This window comes from Culex pipiens, chromosome 3 (genome assembly GCF_016801865.2).
Source record: "Culex pipiens pallens isolate TS chromosome 3, TS_CPP_V2, whole genome shotgun sequence".
NCBI classification, from domain to species: domain Eukaryota; kingdom Metazoa; phylum Arthropoda; class Insecta; order Diptera; family Culicidae; genus Culex; species Culex pipiens.
Genome location: NC_068939.1, coordinates 86,736,199 through 86,758,916, shown reverse-complemented (window position 1 = coordinate 86,758,916; position 22,718 = coordinate 86,736,199). Strand labels below are relative to the sequence as shown.

General features: G+C 38.3%; 1 protein-coding gene across 6 annotated transcripts in view; it reads right to left on the bottom strand.

Moving 5' to 3' along the window:
- LOC120420155 (filamin-C) overlaps positions 1–22,718 on the bottom strand; it is a 102,410-nt gene that overhangs the window by 5,936 nt on the left and 73,756 nt on the right. For 5 of the 6 annotated variants that reach the window (XM_039583118.2, XM_052711235.1, XM_039583119.2 and 2 more), the window contains 5 exons: positions 13,170–14,181; positions 12,885–13,105; positions 8,577–8,725; positions 3,638–3,710; positions 3,390–3,577 (listed from right to left, as the gene is read on the bottom strand). In XM_039583118.2, the coding sequence (XP_039439052.1) occupies positions 3,390–3,577; positions 3,638–3,710; positions 8,577–8,725; positions 12,885–13,105; positions 13,170–14,181 (1,643 nt within the window). Of the gene's footprint in view, positions 1–3,389; positions 3,578–3,637; positions 3,711–8,576; positions 8,726–8,840; positions 9,444–12,884; positions 13,106–13,169; positions 14,182–22,718 lie in introns of those variants that run through there. The other variant, XM_039583121.2, reaches the window with a different exon arrangement.

The window sequence follows — 22,718 nt, the reverse complement described above, 5'->3', positions numbered from 1 at the left end:
AATCTGCACTACTGAAATTTTCAGTAAATGAAAACTTGCTGTAATTTCAGCAAACTTTGACAGCTCCATACAAATTTTGACTGAAATTCAGCGAAAAATTAACTGAAAATTTCAGTAGGGCAGTTTTCAGAAAATATTAACTGGACACGAACATCAGAATTTGCGTAAATTTGAGGTGAAGTCTTGCAAGACATATTCCGTGTGCAGGGCGAAGCCCGATTTTTAAATTTTGCATTTTTAAACAATACAAAAATAAAAAAATTGTCGATTTTTTATATGAAAAACATAAAAAGTATTTTTATATTTTTTTAAAATAAACTTTTTGAAATTCAGCTTTCGTCATGCACACGGGACGAATTTTACGAGACTTCACCAAAATTTTAAGCCGGTTTGGTCAAAGCAGTGTTGAGATATCGTGGTACCCGTTTTTGAAAATGCTAACTTCTAATAGCTATATCTCGGCAATGATAAGACCACAAGTCTTCAAATTTGTTTTGTTAATAGATGAAAATATATATTTCAATGCTCTGAAAACAGATTTAAAAAAAATAGGTGTGTGCTCAAACCAACCTCTGACATTTTTGACGATTAACTGGGGTGAGAGGCAACCACGCTTACCACTACACCACCAGTCCCATTTAGAATGAAAATCGATAAAAAAAAACCAACTTCGTTTACAACTAGTGCACTGCCGTTCTACGCATAATTGTCCTATGTCATTTTTGGTCGATTTCGACTTTTTGTCGTTTTTAAGTTTATTTTTACGTATACTTTCAGAAAAACATATAAAACATAGTACTTTGTTCGGAACCTCATTAAAAAAAAACATCAAGTCTGTTTGTCCCATCGTTGTACTTCTCACGGTGGGTAAGAAGGGGATTATTATGCAACTTACATTCCTCCTGAAGGTTGTTGGGGGGACTAATCTGAGTCAGAAAAATCGATTCCCAAAATATTCTGTCGGTGAAAACTGATTTTATCTCGATTTGAAGCTAAAAAACCTAATATATCACCTAAAACCTCAAAAATACGTCTAAAATCTCGGTCTAACTCTGGAAAAAAAATGTGAATTTTCATCAAGATATCAATCCTTAGTTCTAAAAACATTTCTGACATAGTACACCTTAAATCGATCCATTACCTGAGTCCCAGTGTCATCAGGAGGTGTAAATAGTGTTATTTCTAAAAAAATATTTTCAATTTGCTCTGGTAAATAAACTGTCATGTCTGAATTCAGAATTGTTGCAAACAAATCGAAGAACAATTTTGCGGAAAAAAGTATGACATTTTATCCATTTTCAGTTAAGTTATGCCTATTTTAGTGGGAAAATTGTTGCCAATTTTCAAAATTATTCGATATTTAACTCATTCCTGTTCAGAGCTGAAAATGTCAGGGGTCCTGACGCGAAAATCGGCGACGCATACACGATTTTTTCAGATCCATTCACTGAACCGCAAAACCGTGACATAAACAAACCCGACTCAGTCGTGAGTGCCCTAGCTCACTGAGCAGCTGCAATGCGAGGCAGTAGTCGACCAACGCTCATTCGACGTTGCACGCACACACATAAAGAAACAAGTTTTTACACAAAAAGTTTGTATTTATGCGTGGAAATGAATTTTTGAATATAAGTTATGGTTGTTTTAAGTGTTTTGCACAGTCTAGAACCATTCAATTGTTTAAAAATAGTCAAAATAGTGTTTAGAGAGGATTTTACGAGTCAGTCATACGACACGAATTGAGTGAATGTAGCTCATTTTTTCACGTCTCTCATTCTCCAGCAGTCGACCGGCACGAGTCAGGCGGCAGTGGTTGAACAGACACAGTAGGCTTACAGTCAGATGCTAGCAGTGGACTGACATTTTGGTTTGCTTCATGTGTACGCTGGGTTGGAAACATTTTGTAGGCCTGTTCCTGTTATAAACAGCTACTACGATCATACTCAGTAGAATATAACAAAAAATTTCAGGGGCTGGTTCCGGTGGGCGTACTGAGCTTAAATCCCAAATATGAGCTTGATTAAACTTTATTGGATCTGTCGCTTTACATATGAATTTTTAATGAGATTCAACCCGTACAAAGCTTGAGTCGTGATGTTGAAAATAAACGCTTCAGTCACCAAAGTGCTCAAAAAATCTACATTTTTGAAAAAAAGTTTTTTACGGGTTAAATCTCATTAAAAATTCAAATGCAAAGCGACAGCTCCTATTAAGTTCAATCAAGTTCATATTTGGGATTTAAGCTCAGTACGTCACCGGAACCAGCCCCTGAATGCCCACCAAAAAGTATTTTTTGTTATATCCTACGGAGTATGATCGTAGTAGCTGTTTATAACAGGAATGAGTTAAACATCGAATAATTTTGAAAATTTGCTACAATTTTCCCACTAAAATAGACATAACTTTACCTAAAATGAAAAAGTGTCATGCTTTTTTCTGCAAAACTGTTCTTCAATTCATTTGCAACAATGCTACAACATTAGTTTTTGAATTCAGACATGACAGTAAATTTACCAGAGCAAATTGAAAATATTTTTTTTAGAAATAACACTATTTACACCTCCTGATGACGCTGGGACTCAGGTAATGGATCGATTTAAGGTGTACTATGTCAGAAATGTTTTGAGAACTAAGAATTGATATCTTGATGAAAATTTACATCTTTTTTCCAGAGTTAGACCGAGATTTTAGACGTATTTCTGAGGTTTTAGGTGATATATTAGGTTTTTTAGCTTCAAATCGAGATTAAATCAGTTTTCACCGACAGAATATTTTGGGAATCGATCTTTCTGACTCAGAATAGTCCCCCCAACAACCTCCAGGAGGAATTTCCGAGGTGCACGCAAGTTGCATAATAATCCCCTTCTTACCCACCGTGCTTCTACGCATAATTGTCCCACAAAGTATTTTCTTTCACGAAATCATCAGTTTTACGAAATATTGTATCTTGTTTACCTGTTGTTTAGCAAGAGAATTACAAATAAAAGTGATAAACTGCTAACTGGGATGATTAGGGACTTATAGGGTGAATAGGGACCCACGGGACAATTATGCGTAGAAACACAAAAAAACGGTCGAAAAATTTCAATCGCGTTTTTCTCAGTTGCACTTTTTTGAACATGGGACAATTATGCGTAGAACGGCAGTGCAGTCTTTTGAAAACTATCATACGAATTAAACATATAAAACGAAATATCGATTCCAAATTTAATTTTAAAAGTATTTTGATACTCTGGTCTTAATAAAAAGCATTGTAGATTGATGTAAACACTTTCCGGGAAAATAATATTGGACTCGGTTCTCCCGAGCTGGTAGCAGAGTTTTAAGTGCACTTATTATAACATGCTTAAAACTTGGACACACTTCACAATCAACAACTCGGTACTCACCTTGCACGTGAACGGACTGCCCGGCACGTCCTGCCCGTTGAAGCGCAGCTCGACGGTGTGGTTCTGGGCCTCGCGCGGCGTAAAGCTGATCGCGTACGTGTGCTGACCCTGGGCCTGCGCCGACGTCGGCACGCGCCCCCCGTTGACCGTCACCTCCAGATTTCCGGGCCCGGCCTGGGAGGTTTCCACTGTAGAAAGTTGAGATTAGAGATTAGACACAATCTTGAATCTAGAAAGCGCCAACTTACCCAAGAAGACGACCGGCTTGCCGACGGTACCATTGTTGACGTTCTTCACCTTGATCGCGGTGACGTCGTAGACCTTCATCGCGCGGAGTGTTGCGTGTCGTGGTTGTGGTGTTGATGTTGCGGCGGCGTTAGAACAAATGACGGAAGCAACAACCGTGATACATGGAATGGACAAGAAAGCTGCTGTTAGAGTGCAAGTCGCGCAAAAAATACCACGTCGTCGTCGCGTCAACAATTAACGGTAATTATACGCGGTTTGGTTGAGTACGGTACCAGGGGTGTAGAGACTAGATAATCATAGCTTTCAAAATTTGAACGCTTTAAAACTTCAACCCTGAGTTCATCCGTAGAAGGGGTTAAGAAACCGCTTCCCGAACGACATAAGAAGACGTTGTTGATGACGTATCGTGAACCTTAACGACTTCGTTCTGTCAACAAAAGCTTTCGCCGGAAATGCAACATGACTCGACAGGTAGCGCATAGTTTTGGAGGTGTGGACGGCGAATGTAAGCCGGTCATTAGTATTCAGCTCATGGCTAGTAGCCACCCGCCCGAGCAAAGTGGCGACAGGTCGAGTTTAGTTGGACGCTTGGTTGGAGGGTATAGTTTGTATCATTTTTTAAAACCATTAGAAGCTTTGACGGTTTCCCTAACACAAACTTCAGCATAAGGGTACCTAAACACTTATGGTACTGCGAGAAATCTGGAAGACTCGAAAAATCACGTCTTAAAAAATCTACAAGAAATACTTTCGCGTTTACATATCGACTCAGAATAACATTCTGATCAAAAGTCAAAACACATACAAGTTGGTAAGCTTCTGGCAAATATGCAGGTGCAATGTAATTGTCAAACAGAAAACTATAGCAATTGCTTTCGTATCAACTTATTTAACAAATACTATTTTTTGGTTATTTTTTATTGTTCAAAATTCTTACATTGGAATCAACGATAAGATTTTCTTCATTTTGTCAATTAGTATTTTAACTTTATTTCGTGTTCAGTACACAGTAATTTAGTTATCTTTTAAAATAAAAGAAAGTTAAGACAATGAATTGCTACGCTGTCGAAGAATAAACATATGTTGTTTATATATATTTTTCAGATTCGGTTAGCAGCTTGATATTGTTTTAACTGTATTTCAATGTGCCGACAGAAAACAAATGATAAATCTTCAAAACCAAAAGCAATTGTCAACAAGGGAATCATTTACTTATAAAGCAGAGACAATATCACATTTGCTTACGATTGGGTTCAAAAAGCTCCAATTGAATATCGTTCCAAAAATGAACCATCCCAGCAACGGTAGACAAATCAATGAACAACAACGCAATCTGCGATGGATGATATACATACTGGTGTATTTGAATTTTACAGCAGTGGGTAAACAGCAAAACCTCAGTTCGTAAGATATAACAGATATTTGGTGCCAAATACCGAACACTTTGAAGTCGGTTTTTGAAGCGTTTGTTTTTAATTTAGAGTTGATTGGAAGTTGAAAAAATTTGAGACATATTTTCATCAACTAAAAATTCGCTAAATGTTGTGTAACTAAATGACACTGAATAATGGTACTTTGAATCAAAGAATTAAAATTGATACTTTTTATGCTTTTTGATCAACCGGAAATTTTCTGGTTTGGTGTCTTGGACAAAGTTGTGCACGTTAAAAAAAATGTCTTTTTTAATAATGTTTTTTTCACACAAAAAATCAATTTCCCAAAATCCGTCTTTTTGAAACGTTTTGATTTTTTATATATTTTAGATGACATTAAATCGCAGCTTCTGAGCCATAGAAAAGAAAGGACAAAAATCTTGATGCCAAGTTACGATTTTTTGAAAAAATAAGTTTTGGGAGAAATAGAAATTTCACTCAAACATTCAGCATGTTTCTTTTTTATTTTTGCCTTCCTCACCTGACTGAGGAAAGGCTATAAAATCACTCGGAAAATGAACTTTTTAATTAGACCTCCTAGACCTACCTTCATTTGTACATATCGACTCAGAATCACCAGCTGAGCAAATGTCTGTGTGTTTGGCTATATGTAGACATGTGTACCAAATCAATGTCACTGGAATATCTCGTCACAGGCTCAACCGATTTTGGCCGGAATGGTTTTAATCGATCCGTCTTAACGTCCCCTAAGTTGCTATTTAAATTCATGCAGTTTTATCATGTGTTTAAAAAGTTATGTTAAAAAAACTGTTTTATATTAAATTAAAATTATGGTAAAAAGGGTGGTTTTTTCATAAAACCCTCAGATGTTATATATTTTTAGAAAGCATATGAGAATACCTTATAGCTGGAGTAAGAATTTTCAAGATCTGACTTACCTATCTTAAATTACAAGCAGTTTAAAAATGGTCTAAATTCACATAACCTCAACTGGTCGTGTCAGATCGCCACGAAAAAACCGTGTAGAGGATTGCCATTTTCCTCAAAGGCCGTGTCTGTATAATCTTGACAAAAAGTCTGTAGGTAGTCTGTTTTTTTACTCATCACATATTTTTATTAGGACCTCTTAGGTGCTGCGATCACGTTAGGGGAGATCCATAAACCATGTGGACACTTTAGGGGGGTTGGAATCACTATAAATGAGAGGAAGGCACCAACCACCTAAAGGTGGATTAAGTAACGTTTTTTTTATATATTTTATGGGACAAAAACAGCAACTTTTGAGCCATAGATAAGATTTTTTGAAAAGTTTTTTTTTTGTTTTTTTGAAAATAATATTATTCGAGATTCTTTTTAACTTCAGTTCTTAATGTAAAATCAAATTTGCAATCTAAAAGTACCTAACATTTTTATGATAAAGTGCACCGTTTTCAAGATAAAGCCACTTTAAGAATAATTTTAACTTTTTAATTTCTCTCAAAAATCCATAAAAAAAATTACCACAAAACCAATATCATCATTGCTTTTTAATGAAAAAATATTACTTACATTAATAAATATGTTATTTTTTGAATTAAAAAAAGCAATTTGCATCAATATCTTGGAAAATCTTTGATTTTATGGTACCAAAAGGTGGTTAATTTAAAATACATTTCTTCGTACTGGCGCTTACGTCACATAGTCAGTCAATGAAAACAATAGATTTTGCTTGTAAACTAATGTTATAAAACAATGCGAAATGTTTGGAAACATATAAAATGCTGGTAGTAGCTGAAACAGAGGTGTAAGTGACAAAATTGAGTTTTATAGGGAAATTTGAAAATTCGCCATTTTTTTACTAAAATGGCTGTATCTTGGCACTGTATTGACAAAAACTTTTTATTTAAAAAAAACAGTTACCTACAGATTGGTATTGGTGCCAAAATTTAGATGGATTTTTGAAAGAAATGCATAAAAATTTCAGGCAAAACATACTTTTTCCAACTGTAACATGCTGCCAATGAAAGATGACGACTTCCTGGATCAATACGAATACAGAACATTATTGGTAGAGCTCCTAACAATGATTTAAAGTGAAATATGGGGCAATTTGAACGCATTTTTCAAGGTTTTAGAACAAAATATTACATTTTTATTTAAACAGCATATTTTTCAGTAAATCGTAAATCGCGAGTTTAAACCGATTTTCGGGATTTTTTCATTGTATGAAAACATTGTTCCTGAGGCAAAAACCTATCGTAATCCGGTTGAGCCCGAAGGTTTTCGACACGTCGCCCTTTTTTTGGGACACCTTAGTGTTCATGGTTGTACAAACATAAAAACATATATACTTATTTGAAGTTGAGAAAACGTCCAATAAAATTACCTAAGAGACATTAAAGATTGGACCTCTGGTTGCTGAAATACAGCGGATAAAAGAAAAAGAAACAAGAAAGTCTCATCCAAACAGTCGTTTTTTTTCAACCATCTCAACCAGAGGTCCAATCTTCAATATCTCTTAAGAAATTTTATTGAAAACTTCTCAACTCTTTGAAAAAAATATTTTGTGGAATGGACAATCATGAACACATGAAAAAAGTCGATAAACTAGAATTTTAAGTTCAAATTAAACTTTAAGTCGCTTTATCTCATGAACGGTGCGCTTGATAAAAAAAAATCTATTAAGTACTTTTCTATTGCCAATTTGATTAATTATTAGAAACTAAAATCATAAAAATATTTCGATTTTTTATCTTTATTTAAAAAAAAAATCTTTGGCCCAAAATTTACTGATTTTGGGAAATTGAATGCTTGTAAAAAACTTGCTTTAAAAATCGTTAATTTTTTTACCTGTGCCATTTTTTTCTGAATAGCCCTAATTAATACCCTCAACTTTGTCGAAGACACCAAACTGATCAGAAAATTCCTTCAGAAGATACAGTTTTTAGAATATTTGCGTACCATTTTTGTTTTGACAGCTGTCAAAATTGTATGGAGCCTTGTACTGCCCATAATTGAAAATTCGGCTATTATGCCAAATCAAGTATTCCGAGAAAAACGCGTTTTAGTGTTTGTCACCAAATCTCCGTCAAGGCAATTTCCCATAAGAGTGGCATATTAGCCGTTTGGTTTTTCGCATCGGCAGCCAAGTCTATACACTATTTCAGTGAAATTCAAGGTACAGAAGATGCGTTGGAACATCCTTTATCACCTGGTGCTAATATCTCGTTTTTGCCAAAAGTGGATATCAGCCGTTTTTTCAATGGTGGGCAGTGTATGGATGAACCAATCACACAAAATGGCTTGTTTGGTCATAAGGCCCCGAAAAGTTGAGGCTAATTAAATAAAAATATTCAAAAAATAAAAACGCGCGAATTACATAACTGTAAAGATTTGGGTTGTTGTCTCTGCTAAAATGTTGTTCCAACGAGTTTCGCCCGGTGAGTATGCAAGCATTCTAATCTACAGAAGCTTTACGCAGCTTCACGTCAAGCTTTTCACCAGAGACACCCTCCGATATTCCCAAGACTCAAACCGGGTTTTTTTTCCGTTTCGCGCTGCTTACCTTCGCCGAGTACGGGCTGCCCACCGTCGGTTGTCCCTCGACGGTCACGCTGACGCGGTGCTCTCCGACGACCCGCGGCACAAACTCCGCCTTGAACACTCCATCCGCCGTCTGCAGGACCTGCGCTGGCACCGAGTGGCCGGACGGTCCTGTGTTTCGTGTCACCGTTTTAACGGGGGTTTCGGGGGAGTTTGAAAGGGTTTTGGGGATTTTTTTTTTTGGTTTGGGGTGGAAAGGGGTCGTCAAAAAGATAGCGTTTTGTAGTCTTGTTTAATAAGTATGTTTTATTCTTCTTCAAGGTTGTTTGTTTTTTTATACAAAATAAATCAAGTATTAAATCATAAAAAATATTGTGCTCAGAAACCAACTGGGGTTAGGCGGGGAAGTAAGAAAGGGAAAGGTAAAATTGGTGTTAGCCGACAGACAGGATGAAGCGTTATTGAGGGTAGAGTTATTTTTACTAAACGAACTTAACCTATGCTTAGCATGCAGCATGCAATGGCCCAAAGATTAGACACCTCAACCAAGGATTGCCTAACTGAATTTGTTTGAACTTCTTAGTCTTGTTATGCCAATCGAGTGATTTGATTAGCTCGCGTGTTTGTGTCAAATTGCAACTTTCCGATTAGTTGAAATTATGGAACGATTGTTTAAAATTATGCCAGTAGTATTAGTTAAGGGGAAGGGTAACCATTAACATCCGTTCATTAAACGTAACAAAGGGTATAAATTATTAACGAGCAAAAATATATAAATTGATCTTGAACTTTCGGTTCATATATCATCTCTCTCTCATTCTCTGGCTAGCATGGGAAACAACTTAGTTCGAGCTAAGTAAGAGGTCTTAGTACAAAAGTCTACGTCGGCCTGAAATATACACGTGGAAAAAACAAGAAAGGTGAAGAGAGTTGATCAGATTAAATCTTTGCAGGCTGTGTACACGTGAGGTGGAAACTGGAGAGAGATTGCTGTGGAAATATTGCATTTGTTTCGGTATCGGTGTTGGTAGTCGTTTCACACTTTTGCTTGAATTATGAAGATAATTATGTACAATACATTTTTGATAAGAACTCTTAGGATATTCATAAAAATGGCGCTTACGTTTAACAAGAAATTTTCTGGTCGATTTGTTTTATTTTCAACTTTTTTTTTAGATAAATTTAAATATTATTTATCAATAAAATGTTTCGAAAATCATACAAAGGCAGTGTTGCAAATGAGTGATAGAAAAGCTATCAATAGATTATCTCTGCACCAAAAATATCCGAGAGTATAGCGGCCATCAATATAGCTTGTGAGATCTCTTCTTGTGTCTCGTGATTCCCAGCGATGTCATTCTCTCTCTATCATTCCTCCCCTTTTCCTCGACTATGCGCTCTCACCGCTGATTCTCTCAATCTCTCTGAAAACTGCAATGAGAGAACGCGAGATGGCGATTAGGAGCCGACCACGCATTACGTCACGTTAAACTGCGTTTGCGAAATTGGTTTTGTGGCGGCTTTTGTGGTTAAACGCTGTTGCGGTAGGATTGTCGTGGAAGCGGGAATGAGAGAGAAAAGGAAAATGTCAATCGCGAGTGGTAAACACGAAAACGTGTTCGGCTATGTTCGGCGCTGAGAGTTTCAATAAGGAGAAAAGAGCAGTTGTATTTGAGGCATGATTATTCAGGCGGGATAATTGTAGTTGCTGAGAGCTGATATTTTGATATTTTTACAACCCTGTACAAAGGTAAAATCTAATACCGTAAAACGGAGTGACTTTGATAGGGTTGAGATTTTTCCGCAAAATGGAAGGTACAAATTAAATACCTATGGAATGCTATGGAATCATACTGACCATGGTGGAAAAGTGTTCAAAGTACTTCAAGAAGAAGTGTTCATAAAATTTTGATAATTTGAAATAGTTAGTTAACTATAATTAAAAAAATGTTGATGAATAGCAATAATTTAATATTCTCAAGTTTTATATTTTTCTTCGAGAAAATGGGTTTGAATCGGAAAACGGAATGCATTTTTGGATTATTTGGACAATTTTCCACTAGGTTACACTAGGATACATTTAGTTTGCAAATATTAAATTTTATGTGTTTATAAAACACAATCCGAAAAAGATCTTCCAAATTTTCTAATTTATAGCTTTTTTCAGTAGAACTAATTTTACATAATTAAGTTTAAAATGCAATATAAATCGATAATTGTATAAACAAAATAGAACTTTAGGCTGAATTTTTCAAAATTTTACCTAAAATTTATATGTGTTTTGTTAAAGAAAATATAAGCTTGGTTAACTAGATAAAAACTTTGATTTTTTTATTTAAAACTTGTTAACCTTAGTGATGGTCCACTTGACGTAAAAATAAAATTTGAACACCTGAGGGTTACTCTACTGCCCAAATATTTGTTTCAAAAATAGGAGGGCATTTTGAGCAACTTTTGTTCTACGAAAAACTTTACTTCTCTTGTTTTATGTTTGTCATGTTTTATTTTTAGTATTTTAATTTGCATTTATCTTGTTTTTGGTAGTATTTGGCCTATTCCTATCATTGCATTTTGCCTTTCTAATTTTTTCATGTTTTTTCAATTTTTCGCAGACACCAATGCTATGCTATGCTAAACTTTTTCAATTTTTCGCATGTTTTTAACATTTTCTGCTATATAATGTCACCATTATCTTTCAAACTGTAAAAAAAAATGCTTAGAGGCATAGTCTGGTACACTACGAAAAAAACTACATACTTATTTTCACATAATATAGAAAAAATTGTAGTAAAAAACACAGCCTGAGTTGAACCCTAAAAATGTCATTTTAAAAAACATTGGCAAAGTCACATAAAACAAGTCAAACTTCCAACACTAATATTTTCTAAAATTTTAAGAGTTCTTCTTTCCAATGCTTTTAAAAAATCAACAATTGGTTGAAGAAGAGGGTCAAATCTGATATTAACAAGAAAAATTATGACTATCAAAGTCACCCCCGGAATTCAAAACATGAATTATCAGCGCAACTATTTTATTAAACACTTTTAAAAACACTTATTTCCAGAAAAAGTGCATGAGCTTTGTGTGCTCAGTACCTGTTTTAGAAATAATAAGCTTGAGACAAACCTTACTAGTTGGAAAATATTCCAAAAATAAATTAAAATCCTATCAACGTCACCCCGATTTACGGTATCTTTGGCGAATTATGGATTCGCTCCTATTTCCGAATAATTCGCTGATTTAAAAAAAAAATCGACTATTTATTGCTGGATTTCAACAGAAAACACTTTTCAAAAAGCTGTAATCGTCAACCTCGAAGGACATATCTTTTAAACTAATTTGAAAAGATTCAATTTTAACGATTTTAGACTATTTATACTCACGAAATGCACCAACATTTACTCCTTTCAATGTCTTCAACGGTCTGAATACAAGTGCAAACAATATTTCATGTTTCGTGATTAAATTTGAATTCAACTACTCAGTTCTCCTGAGAAATCCCGAATCTGTCCGATAATCGCATTCGGACTGTATTGTTTAATAATAATAAAGCCCTAAATGTATGCAGCACACATAACAGCTGAGAGCTTTTCAAGAAGCTATGATTTTTCTAGGCTCCATTTGAACTGGAACTTGCTCTTGAAACATAAATCCAGGCGCATTTCGAAATTGTCCGTTTCCAATGCAAGTCTGATTTTTTTTTTCAAGTTGAATTTGACACATTCGTTATTGTTAGAACATGTGAAATGACTACCAAAACCAAACCCTTACACCCTTACCAAAAATCATGATTTTTTTAGTTCCAAATCCCACTTTTCATACGAATTTTTCAGTTCAACCCATATAACCATTTTTATGGTTGTAGTACCTGAACTCGAAAAATCGTATGAAAAGTGGGATTTGGAACTCAAAAAATCATGATTTTTGGTAAGGGTGTACTGAACGGAATCACTTTTCGCGGCGCTTATCGTGAACAATTTGGTGCCACCGTGAACCTCTCTCTGCATTCGGTACCGTTTGTTGGTGCAGTTCCGGTGGAAGTTATTCGATTAAAATCTCCATTATCGGTGGTGCGCTCAGTTTGATCTGCTAACAATTTAGAATCATCTTTTTTCGGTGAGACAATTTTGCAGGGGATTGGGCGGAGACAGCCAAAAGATTCGTAAAAAGATAAAGAGCAAAAAGGAAGGTGGGGGCAAAGAGTGGCCAAATAGATGATTACGGTCGAATTGGTTCTAGGTTCTAATTGAATAAATATGTACGAGGCTGAGAAAAACTCATATTAAAAACACAACACTTTAGATAGAAATGGTGTACGATCTGGGCCTACCTTCGACGTTGACCTCGATGTCCTCCAGTCGGCCTCCGGCGTGGTTGATGATTAGCGAATTGGGCAAGTGGAGCGGGCCGGGTCCGCCGAGGGACACCTGCGGCCCGGTCGTTCCCCCGTTGATGATGACCGTGATCGGGCAGCCCGGCACGAGCATCTTGTTGAAGCTGACGTTGATGATGTGCTCGCACGGTTCGGCCGGGACGAACGAGACGGCGAACCTGGAATAGAATTGGAAGGTTAGAGCTTGGTTTGATTGGTTGAGTTTTTGGCTGGTGGTCTTACTTGGCATTTCCTTGTGGGTGCACCTGGGTGGGGATGTTATGGCCTTTGGCGGAGATCGTAATCTCCAGATTTCCTTCGCCGGCGTCTCCGGCATCGACGGTGAACTGAACCGGTCTGCCAACGGTGCCCTTGGACACTGATCCGACCGCTACCTTGGTTGCGTCGTACGACTTGGCCACGAAGGGTGTTCCCTGCACGGGGTAGCCGTTGTACTCGACGTTGATCGTGTGCGCCCCCACGTGGTTCGGGGTGAATTCGGCCGTGAAGCCAGCGTGAATATCTCCGGTCACGCGAACCGGCAGCTCTCCCTGGGGTCCACGAACGCTAACGGCCAGCTCGGCCGCCCCTCCACCACTGACCGTGATGTGGAACGAGGCGGGTCGGTTTACCGGAATCAGTTCCAGGTTGGACAGGTTGAGCAGAACCCGGCTAGTGTCGGCCACGGAGCACACGAACGGACATCCAATGACGGTTTCTCCGTTGAACTTGATATCGATCAGGTGCGGCTTGGCCTGTTCCGGTGTGAACGAAACTAAACATCTCCCACCACCCACAACCTGCACGTGGTTCGGCACTTCTCCCTCGTTGATGGAAATCTCCAGCTGACCCTCACCCGCAGCGCTGGCATCCACCCGGAACTGGCACGGCTGGCCAACAACTCCCCCGTTGACGTCCGTCACCTGGATCAGACTCGAGTCGTACACCTTGGCAATGAGCGGCCCACCGACCAACGTGGTGCCCCCAATCGAGGCCTCAATAATGTGCGTGCCGACCTCGGCCGGGACAAACTCGATCCGGAGTGCCCCGTTGGCCGCCTCGTGGGTGACGCGCGCGTTGACCTTGCTCTTGCTGGGCGAGAGCACCGTCGCGACGCAGTCACTGCCCCGGATCGAGGCCCCAGGAGGCGGCAGCACTTCAAAAACCGCCGGCACGTTGGCCGGCACCAGCCGGGTGGATTCACCGAGCGCGGTCAGCCCCGGCGAGGACATGATGTTGATATTCCACGGTGACCCTGCGGGGGGAGGAGAGGAAGGAGAGAGAAAAATATGTTAAAATTTGACATTGTTAATTAAACTCTGCCAGCAGTTTCACTGTTGTCAAATGTTGATTAACAGTTCACTCTTGAATATATTTTTTTTTTATAAAAATTTGGGTCCCTTAAGGTTATCTCCCTAGGACCCTACATGATAAAATTGAAAGAATTGCTCGAAAGTCAAACTGTAAACCAAGCATGCTTCGATGATGTATATTTGAAATATTGTTTTGTTCCAATAGCGATTGACAGAATATGGCAAGGCAAGCTATGCGTTTTTTTTTTTTTTTTTTGTTCATAACTTATTTTTATTAGGTCCTTTTCGGTGCTGTGACCAGGTTAGGACCGAGGATCAAGAGTACAAAAAATAATAAAAGAAAAAAAAACCGGAACTGATCTAGATTATCATTTTCTCGTGCCATGTGTCAGCAAGTGTGCGATCACGTCAATCTGTTCCTCGGGTGTCTTGCACTGCCTCAAGCGACCTCTGTATTCTCTGTAAATGGACCACAGCTCCGACTCGCTGTACAGCTTCGGTTCGCCTTGATCCGCCTTCGGGGTTGCACCGGCGCCGGCGCCAGTATTATCTGGACTTCTTCCTGCGGGACGAGGATGTTTTTCTTCCGTCCCGACGGACGGCACCGCTCCAGGTAGCGGAGGAAAATCCGCCGCGTTGAACGCGGCTACAGCTGGAGTCTGCTTGTCCTTCTTCCATGCTGGCGGCTTCGGCTTGGACGCCTGCTGCCTCGACTGGATGAACTGCGCACGTTTGGGACAGCTGCGGTCCAGACCCTCGTGGGATCCAGAGCAGTGGACGCACTTTTTGGCTTGCATTTCTTCTGCTTTGCACTTTTCCGTGCTGTGGGCACCCCCACAGCTGCTGCACCTTGGCTTGAGATGGCAGTTACTGGTTCCGTGACCGAACTGCAAGCAGTTCTTGCACTGGGTCACGTGCGGTTCTTTGTTCCGGTAGGCCACCCACCGGACGACGACTGATCCCACTTTCTTTACCTTGCTACTCAACTCCTTCAAACTGGTGTGCCCCTTGGGGAAGAGCACGATGAAAGGCGTCTCATCGATGGCGGGAAGCTGCTGCTTCCGCCTGATGGCGTGTACTGCCAAGACGTCCAGCTGATGTTCCGTCTTGAGCAGCTCCTTGACGTAATCTGGTTCCGCGTTCGGGAGACCTCGCATTACTACCCGGTGCGGTCTCGCACTGCGCTTTCCGTGCGTATAGAACTGCACCTTGTTCTTCTTCAGGTGAGCTTGCACCGTGTCGAAGTCGTCGCTCGAGAAGCACGTAATTTTGGTGCCGTACCGCGTCAGTTTGTGTTCCGGCTGGACATCACATGTCGACATCACCTTCGCAAGGCGGGCGAAACTCGTTTCTTTCACCATCAGCGGCGGCTGCTTCTTCTCCCCTGCCGACTTGCCGGGTGCTGGTACCACGGGGATGGTTTTTTCTGCTGCTGGGTTCGCATTGTTGTTGTTGTTGCTCTTCTCCGCCAGCGGGCTGAACTTGTTGTTGCTGAGCAGTTTCTCCACTTCCTGGCCATTGCCGTCGTTGATCTCCTCCTTAGCCTTCCTGCGCCGAACCTTGATCACGGGACGAAATTCGCCCCCGTCCTCTCCTCCTCCTTCGGAGTCTTCCACTTCCATGCCCGTCGCCGCCTGCGTTTTGGGTTGGAACCCGTCCGGTTTCTCCCACACACTTTTCTTCATGGCCGCGTTCCAGTAGAACGGCCTTCCATCCTCAGCCCTATGCTCCGTCCACTCACTCTCCGCCGTCGCGGCCGCCGCCATGGCCGTCGGCGAAAGTTAAAAAAAAACACCGTCAAAAACGCGCTCAAAGGAAACACGTCTGCTCTGAGCAAGCTGTCAAACTGGAATGTGCAAGCTATGCGTTGTTGGCCAAACATTACGCTACGGAAACGGAAAAAAAATACGAGCAGCATTTTTTTTTTTCGCAATTGTTTTTTTATTCAGTGGAAAACAACCGATTTGTTCGACATGCTCAATCAGACCGAAAGCATAAAAAAACACAAACGCTTGGGTTTGAGGTTTGCGTCCAGACTGTGTCGCAAGAGGCGCGCGCGCGATGTGTCACGATGCGGAGATGCAACATTTCTGTGCAACACAACAAACAGTTGCGTGTCAATCTGGCATGCGTCGGATATGATAAATTTTTCTTTTACTTTTTAAAATTATTTTTATTAGGTCCTTTCCGGAGCTGGGACCTGGTTAGGACGGTTAGGACCGAGTCGGTTTTTGTATAATTATATTTTCTTAAAGCTAAGAGCAATTACGGAGGAACTTGTGTGTAATTGTTAGTGGGAGGGGAGCCGATTACCCGCTCGGGGTTAAAAGGGGGAGGGGGATTGATGTTAAAAGATAAGACGTGGGAAGGGAAGTGATTTTGGGTGGCTTAGCCTCTGTAGTTGTCCTCTGCCGCAACTCGATGTCCAACTGCTGGGGCGCGATCTTGAACACAACTCGCTCTCTGTTGTAACAGTATTCCTAATTCCACTGCAAGCTCACGAAGTCGTTATGGCCCAGTGGTAAGCATTTTTGCTCACCAATCAAAAGGACGCGGTATCGAACCTGCGCTATAGCCGAAGCCAATCTTTCGCAGGGATCCTGGACTTTCAAGCGGACAGGTCTACTGCGTAAAGTTTACCGCAGAGATGATTCGTTCAATTCTGATTCAACAGGGAAGAAAGAGTTTGGAGCCACACCATGATACGCTCCGAGATTTTTGTGTTAGGCAATTATTCGTTGGGAGCACCATGCTCAGAAGTTTTGGCACTCCGGGACCCTCTGGGATTGGGACATTGTAAAAGTATTGTAAGTTTTGTGTGACCATAGAAGGTTCATTTTCAAAAAAGTTTACCCTTAAAAATGCTTTCAAGAATCAAACCCAAGACATTGTCCCCAGTTTTTCTGTGGGAGAGAAAAGGAAGCGAATACTTTATGAAACTCATACCTGTCAAAATTCCTAGCCTCAAAATTTTGTCGCGAGTTGCTTTTCTCCTCTATAGTCTATATTCTCGCAAAATAGTAATTCCTTTCGTTTTTTTATTTTTTTTCGTCTGACGATAACGATAATGGTTATCGTTTTCGTCGGGACGAATTTATCGTTATCGTTATCGTTATTTCTATAATTCTATTGGCGATAATCTTATCGCCGATAATGGACAATAACTCATTTTAACCATCTTTCAAAAATCGATTAATTCAACGATTTCATGTTAAATTTTCAATGCTTTCACTAAGAATATATGTTTTGAAAAAGTAGTAAGATTTAAAGTATAAAAATGGGCTCAAAATGGTTCACAAAATGACATATTTTTTCGAAAATACTCTAATTTTCATAATTTGCAATATGGGTATCAAACGAAGCGATTTTTTATAATGTTTTTTTCACTTTTTTAAAGTATTTTTATAAAATACTTAAATTTTAACAAAATGCGTATTTTTTTTCGAAAATACTCGAATTTCCATAATTTGCAATATGAGTATCAAACGAAGCGAAATTTTGTATGTTTTTTCCAGGGGGTAGCGAAGAAGACGCCATCTTGGAAGTTCAGAAAACAAACACTGAGAATCATTAAATATTAATATGGTAACACGAAGGGTGTTATCCTGGTTGAACTCAAAAGTCCCATGCAAATGTGTAAAATCAAACTGGAAAATGTGTAATGCCGATTCTCAGTGTACGGACGCACTGTTTTGTCGACCAAAAGAAAAAAAAGCAAAAAAAGGTAAACAGAAAAATCACTTTTTTCGATATGAATTTTCAGCCAATATTGGGATGGAATCTACAAGAATATGATAGAATTTGCCATCAGCAATACAATTCACGTGTTTTTTCAGAAATTTATCGTTTAAATTGCGGAAAATTTGAAAATCAAAAACCCAAACAATGATTTGTTATGGGCTACCATTTGACAGCTAGTGCTTTTGTTGTGGGCTCTCATTTGACAACCGTGCTAATGTCGACTGTTGTCAGTTTGCTTTGGTCGAAATAGGGTTGCCATCCCCCCGGTTTTTTCACTTTATTAGAGTTGTTTTTTTGAAAATACAAAAAAAATCACAAAATACCGTATTTTTTCGAAAATACTAAAATTTTTAAAATAAGAAATATGGGTTTCAAACGAAGCGAAATTTTGCATACTTCTTCACTTATTTAGATTTTTTTTTTGAAAATACTGAAAATTTTCACAAATTACCCTAGGCTTATACAAGCCATTTTTGTGTATATGGAGCAAGTTGCAATCGAGAATGATATTTGAGAAGTGCGTAAGTTATTTGAATATTCTCGAAGCCGTTCCATCGTATCAAAAAAGGTTCAAAGGCAAACTTGTTGGAAATTTGACGAGCTTTCTGGAAAATAGACTGAAAGAAAAAAAAACACGCTGCTTATATGATGTCACGAATTCGTTCAAAATTTTTGTGAATTTGAATTAGATGTTGCAAAAATGCAGGATAGCTAAAAAAAAATCGTTTAGAAAACCTTTTTTTTAATATGGTCTAAACGTCAAAATTTTCAAAAACCGATAGGGGGAATTCGATTCTTGATTTGGCCTTTTTTGTGGTTTTTGGCATTTATATATTTTTACCGTTCCCATAAGTTTGACATTGACAGCATTTCAATTTAACGTGAAGACTTCCATCATTGCCATGATTTTTCGTTTAATGATATAAATTTTGCGTCGCTATCAATATTTTGACAAAATTCCTTGTACAAGTTGTTGAGAATAGTGCCCTACATATATCCAATTTTTCAGTTTTGAGTTATAAGCAATCTAATTATGCTTATATCTGTAATTCCATAATAGCAATTAAAATGTTGTCAAAGGCAAACTTATGGGAAATTGGACGAGCTTTTCGATGATTTAAATTGAAGAAATGGAAATAAATTAAATGATAAAAATTGTGATCAAGATAAAAATAACCGTTACACACACTCACCGTTACCTGCCCTAGCAAGTAACCTAGAAAATTATGTAAATTCGCTAATCATATGCATAAAAGTAAAATAAAAAAATCCCTTCAGCATCCACGAGACCTTCAGGGCTGTGCCACTGTGCCACACACACACACACACACTGACAAATCCAAAGTAGAAAAGTAGTGCGAGATAAACTATTTCGCACTTTTCCCATTTTCCACCCCTCTCTCTCTGTCTCTCTCGCTCTCTATCGCGAGGCGCATCTGCACCCATGTGAGCGCTTTTGCCGTCATTCATGAGTGGCCATTAATTCTGCGCCCCATCAATCATCAGCTCCCGGGTTCAAGCCTTGATAGCAATTTTCTTGTTTACTTTTCGCACTTTTGTTATTTCTGTGTCAATAGACGCTTAATTGTTTCGCGCTGGTGGTGGGAAAAGCTGGGCTGCGTTTCCCAGGAGCTTTTATGATCTCTTTTTTGCTGGTTTTTATTTTTATAGATTTATGTGTTGAACTTTCGCGCGTGGTCGTCGCGTACACGGCTGTTTGGAGCTTTTTTACAATGCAATATTGATTGATTCACATGCGAGTCACGTTTTGCGCTAACTGCAGCTCTGTTTGCACTTCGATGCTCTGTTCACTCTGGTGATTTGTTTCTGCAGGTTTGCGATTTGTTGTTTTGTGCAGTGTACTGGCGGGGAAATACGAGCTGATTTTGTGTCAAATTATTTGTATTTTAGTAGCAAACCGTACGTGAGGACTCGTCGTTATGTAGGTTTTTGGTTCAATTTGTGATCCAAATTTAAAATGGAGTTTCAAATAGGTTAAAATGAATTTGATGTCCATTTTTTTAAATGTATTCAAAACCTTATTTAGATTTGGATCCACAGATTTGGATTGAATTATTTTCATGAGGCCAGTATACTTTTCATTTTACACGGAAAAAAAGTGTGCGAGAAATCATAAATTTCGATTCGGGAATAATTTCGTGAATCGTGAATAATTTCGTGAATAATTTCGTGATACTTTTCATGCATAAAAATTCATGAATTTAAGGTTTTCATTCATGGCTAAAATATGGCTAAACATGGCTCGTAAACGTGAATTAAATTCATGATTTCAAAATTTTTTTGTCATGAATTCATGAAATTCATGCATGGTTTCGAGCTGAAGTCTCCCCCCCCCCCCCCCGAAATTTTTGGAAGACATATGGGAGAGAGGGAAGAAGAAGTAAAAAAGAAGAAAATTTCTTCTTCCAGCCCCCCCGAACCAAAATTCTGGCTACACTCCTGATTTTAAGCATGACATCATGAATTTTTATTCGCGAGGTATATTTTTTTGATCGTGATCATGAATTTTTATTCATAAAATCATGAATATTTTTCACGACTTCATTCATCCATTCCATGGAATCATGAACATTATTCACGTTTACGAGTGAAATCGGTCATGGAAAGTTATGCATATTTATTCACGATTCCTGCCCAATTTTCATAGTTAAAAAATTCGTAAATTAAAAATCTCAATATTCACGTTTTCATGGTAGGATTTGCACGATTTCTGGAACACTTTTTTTCGTGTAAGTTTTTGTCAGGCCCTTTAAAAAAATAAAATAAACATTAGTCATCAAACCTCAAATTATTTAAAGAATTAAAAAAAAATCTTTTTGGGACCACAGATCGAGAAAGTACGCAAAACTTAAGGCTAAATTCCTAGATATATTTCATTACATTAAAGTTTTACTCTCATTTTTGCCTTCCTCACCTCGATGAGGAAAGGCTATAAAATCACTTGAAAAATGAACTTCTTAATTCGACATCGTAGACCCACCTTCACGTATACCTATCGACTCAGAATCAAATTCTGAATATAGGGGAAATATACCCATTTTAATCACTCTAAGCCGTACGACCAATTCTCATCACTTTTGCCGTTTTCCGCTATTAAATCAACATTTTCAGATGTATCATCAATGAAGAGTTGCTTGCTCACTTTCATTTGAGCTATTTATTACTTTGGAACAGTCAAAAACACTTTATGAAAGCTGTAATTCATGATCAAAGTGCTGATAGGCCGATAATAGAAATAGGCTGAGAAAGGGTATAGTTCCCCTATGTCTGTGCGTGTGTCTGGATGTGAGTCCGTGCACCGAAAAATATGTACACGATTATCTCCGGACTGGCTGAACCGATTTGGCCCATTTTGGTTTCATTCGATCCGTCTTGGGGTCCCACAAAACCCTAGTTAATATTATGAAGTTTAGTAAAGTACTTCAAAAGTTATGCTAAAAAAACGATTTTAACTTAACTTATGAAGATTGTAAAAAGGATGGTTTTGTATGAAATCCCGTCATGCTATATATTATTAGAAACGTATTTGAAACCTTCCCAACGCATTCAAAAGATTGGAGATCTGACAAACCCATCAAAAGTTATGAGCACTTAAGTGTTATTTATACACTTTTTTGAGGCCGGATCTCAGATATTTCAATGAAAATGATGTCCGGGTCCATCATGCGACCCATCGTTAGTTAGATAATCGAAAGACCTTTCAAATGAGCCTAAAACATCAAGGATCTGACAATCCTATCAAAAGTTATTGACACTTAAGTGTTATTTATTATTATTGACACTTAAGTGTTATTTATACACTTTTTTGAGGCCGGATCTCAAGTATTTTGATAAAAAAGTTGTCCGGATCTATCATGCGACCCATCGTTGGATAGGTAATCAAAAGACCTTTCCAATGAGCCCAAACGATTGAAGATTTGACAACCCTATCAAAAGTTATAAGTTCTTTAGTGTTTTACTACACTTTTTTTGAGGCCGGATCTCAGATATTTTGAAAGAAATAAGTGTTATTTATACACTTTTTTGTAGTGTATTCTCTTTACGATTGCAAGGAAGGCACCAACCACCTAAAGGTGGATTAAGTAACGTTTTTGATTTAGTTTTTTTCAAGCTTAGGTCAGTCAAAAATCTTTTTTTATTTAAAAAAAGCAAGAGCTTAAATTACTATTTAAGACAAATCAACCAAATAGTCACAACTGAAACTGTTTTATATATCACACTGATAAAAAAAACTTTTTCATGGATTTCTATCTTTATACGAAAAAGGAGTAACAAACGGCTCAGTCAGTTGATGTTTACATTAGGAATGAGCAAGATAGACGTTCGGCTTTGGCTCATTTACATTTTCGTGCTTGATTTAAACATTGAATATGAACAAGTAAGAAGAGAAATCAGGTGAGATCCGTAGTGACGAACCACCTTATAATGTCATAATGTCATATATATGAAAAACGCCCCGAATCCTGATTTGCTTGATTTGACCAGGGCTGTAATAATATCAAACTCTCAGTTATCAGCGATTAAAATCATCATGCCTGAAAACTAGGGCGTCCAATTTTCCCGGGTTTTGAATTTCCCGGGAAACGGGAAAAATATTTTTTGAATCCCGGGAATTCCCGGGATCTCGGGAAATTTTTGCAGCAGTCAAAAAATCTATTTTTTCATTATATTTGTTACGTTTTTGCTTGCTTAAATCATACAATTAGCTCAAAACTGT